Below are 2,882 nucleotides of genomic sequence, written 5' to 3' on the forward strand. Positions count from 1 at the left end.
GCGCCAGGGGAGGGCGGGGCCACAGGAGACTTCGCGGGCCTCGTTGGCATGGTGTAACCAGGCCGTGGTGCTCTCGGCCGTGGAGGATGTGGGATCGCAGTCGTTGTACCGAAATGCACCTTCTTCGGAGTCGTCGGCGTGACGGGATCAGACTTCTTCGGATTGATATACGCGCTGCTGTATGCCGGGACTGGTGGTCTGTAGGCGGGCGGTCTATTGGACGCACTTGGCCAGTACTCGGGGAGTCCGCCGCTCTCCTCACCCGGGTGATCCCGATGCCGTTCTCTGCGAGGTGCACCCATGAATGCGTCATCCAAGAGGGGAACGTCATGCATGACGGCAGGTCGCACAAAGTGAGCTCGAGGCGCAGGCACGTGGCGGTGTTTCGACCGTCTACGTCGTTTCCTACGTGCGACATAATAGAGAGGAGGACCAAAATGCCGGTGGCGGCCCCCCTTTGCCATGTGGCGCTTGTGTATCGCAGGGCGGGCCACCAGCGGTGCCAGCACAGTCATTGCGAGGGTGTTTTGGCCGTCATCAACATGTTTGGCGGGGAAATCAAGAATCATGAAGATTGCGAAACTTTTTGTGAAAACCGTCATTGTACTTTGGATTCCTCGTCCTCAGAGAGCAGGACGCTTGACAAACGGTCCTTCTCCTTCTGGTCTTTATCCGAAAGACACATGAGAATAAGTGATGGTCCTCTTATCATTTTTCTAAGCCAGTCTTCGAAATCCTTCTGAGGTGGGGGAATTACACGGAACGGATCAAGGCCGGTCAAACCCTGTAGAAGCAAGGATCCGTCTAGAACTTCTGTCATCGAGGGCGCCAGCTGACTGACAATTCTACAGGTAAGCTGGTAGTCTCGAGGGTGCAAGTGGGTCAACTTACTGAGAAATCTCAGAAAACATTGAATCGCGTATTCTGGAGACACCAGGTAGCTGGCTCTAGCGATTGTGAACTGCACGAAGCCCAGGCTCGCCGCACTTTCGCAGCGCAGCTCGAAGGCATTGTTGATGTAGTCCCGGATGGCGTCGTCGCTGCTTCGCAACCGCCATCGAGAGTTGATGCGCTTCCTCGCTACTGCCACAAGTGTCACTCTGTGACCCCATCGCACCAGATGGTCCAAAACGCGCAGAAAAACAAAGTCTCTGCGCCGCGACTCGACGGGGAACGTGATACTGACGCTGCTGAGCTTTTGGCGAGAGCCCGTTGGCTTGCAGAGCGCCGAGCGGCCCACTGTGACAGGGGCGGACACCACGTCCTCGAGGCGATTTAGCGCGTTGCGCGGAGTCCTCCGAGGAGGGAGTTGAGTGAGGAGATGTACGAGCCCGGCTTCCTCGTCAGGACTGCAGCAAACCACTGCAGAAACTGTGTGAAGAAAACTGACTTCTCTCACTGGGACTGAACGACACGTCCTTCTCTGAAAGAATTGTCAACTGCTTCCCCACCTCCTCGACTGTCAGAGCTGGCACGGCGGCTTGCCCTGGCACGTAGGTTTGCTCTGGCACGTCTTTCTCTGGGCTCAGAATGTCCACGAGAACCTGCTTGTGATGCGCTATCAAGCCCTGGCTCGTGCGTGTCCCCAAGCTGTGTTTCCGAAGGATGTCCTCCAGCACCACTCTGCACAGAGTGTCAAAAACCTCTGGTCTCGGGTGAAATCCAACGGGGTGCACCAGCTGTTCCAGACAGCCTTCAACAGCGCTGAAATGCATGTTCAGCGTCAGCACGGCTGTGGCTGGGTTCGCTGTTAAGTAAGTGGCCCTCTCTAAAGATACCACGTCCAGCAGGTATCGCGCCATATCATGGACGAGACCCATGTCTTTCACAGCTAACACTGACTTTGGGAGCAGTCGGAATAGGCAGAGACTGGTGAGAAAGGCTCGAGCTTCAGCAGCGTTCAAATCGGCTATCTCCTCAATCTCAACAAGCAACGTTACAACGCAGACCTCGAGGGGTAGAGCGCTCTCTGGGTGCAACGCGTATGCTGGGAAGGGCAGAATATCCAGTCGGTGCGCTGGGTGGGCGGCCGCTGAGGACAGCGGTGACTTGGACAATTGAGCCCACGTCGGCTCGCGACTGGGATGTGGCATACCTGACTGAAATCCGGTTTCCAGAAGATTGTACGAAGTCGAACTGCCTAGCGCGAGAATTCCGTGTGACTTTGGAAGCAACGCCTGAAGGCGCATGACTTTACGCGATTTACAGCCATAATTTGTACCACAAATTGCCTGGCTCCTCTCGTCAAGATTGTGAATGACAAGTTCGGCATAGTGGAGGCACTCATGACCACTATTCATGCCATGACTATCAATCAGTTGGCTGTGGATGGCCCCTCAAAGGGAGGAAAGGACTGGAGCGAGATGAACGGAAAGGTCACCGGTATGGCTTTCCGAGTCCCCACTGCTGATGTATCTGTTGTCGACCTCACCTGCAAGCTGGCGACGCCCTGCAAGTATGAGGACATCGTTACGGCTGTTCAGGAGGCCGCTGAGGAACGATACCTTCGTTAAACGGTTACCTGGTACGACAACGAGTGGGGTTACTGCAACAGAGTTGTTGACTTGGCCAAGCATGTTATGGCTTAATTGTATTCTTTCGAACATTCATTTGCAAAGCACATATGGCGTTTGCGAAGCAGCTCTCTTGTTGCTCCGGTCTCAAATGTCTCTGCCGTAAATCTACCCCACACTCATAAGACGGAGGAGATCACACATTCAACAGCATATTACACACATGGTTGTTCTCGGAGTAAACGGATTCGGCAGAATTGGACGCCTAGTATTCCGCGCTGCTCTGGAGAAGGGTGTGCCTGTGGCGGCCATCAACGACCCCTTCATGGACATCTCTTACGCAGTGTACCTTCTCACTCACGATTCCGT

The 2,882-nt window shown here is 54.8% G+C and overlaps 2 protein-coding genes across 3 annotated transcripts; one reads left to right on the forward strand and one right to left on the reverse strand.

Annotated features, from left to right (window-relative positions):
- Positions 1 to 598: 598 nt before the first annotated feature.
- Positions 599 to 2,093, reverse strand: KVP17_003538 (uncharacterized protein; the record flags this gene model as incomplete). 2 transcript variants are annotated; one of them, XM_068520955.1, is made up of 2 exons in its annotated part: positions 599 to 1,362; positions 1,400 to 2,093. In XM_068520955.1, 2 exons carry the CDS (start codon positions 2,091 to 2,093, stop codon positions 599 to 601), a joined length of 1,458 nt encoding a protein of 485 aa, XP_068375557.1. The 2 variants fall into 2 exon arrangements, with proteins under 2 accessions (XP_068375557.1, XP_068375558.1); XM_068520956.1 differs by having other exon boundaries at positions 599 to 1,371.
- A 210-nt stretch (positions 2,094 to 2,303) lies between these two features.
- Positions 2,304 to 2,513, forward strand: KVP17_003539 (uncharacterized protein; the record flags this gene model as incomplete). The annotated part of the gene is made up of 1 exon (XM_068520957.1): positions 2,304 to 2,513. The coding sequence occupies one exon, from the start codon at positions 2,304 to 2,306 to the stop codon at positions 2,511 to 2,513; it is 210 nt and encodes a 69-aa protein (XP_068375559.1).
- Between the last annotated feature and the right edge of the window lie 369 nt (positions 2,514 to 2,882).

This window comes from the organism of the source record quoted next (genome assembly GCF_019968985.1).
Source record: "MAG: Porospora cf. gigantea B chromosome Unknown PgB_NODE_3080_length_2882_cov_482.357, whole genome shotgun sequence".
NCBI lineage: Eukaryota > Apicomplexa > Conoidasida > Eugregarinorida > Porosporidae > Porospora > Porospora cf. gigantea B.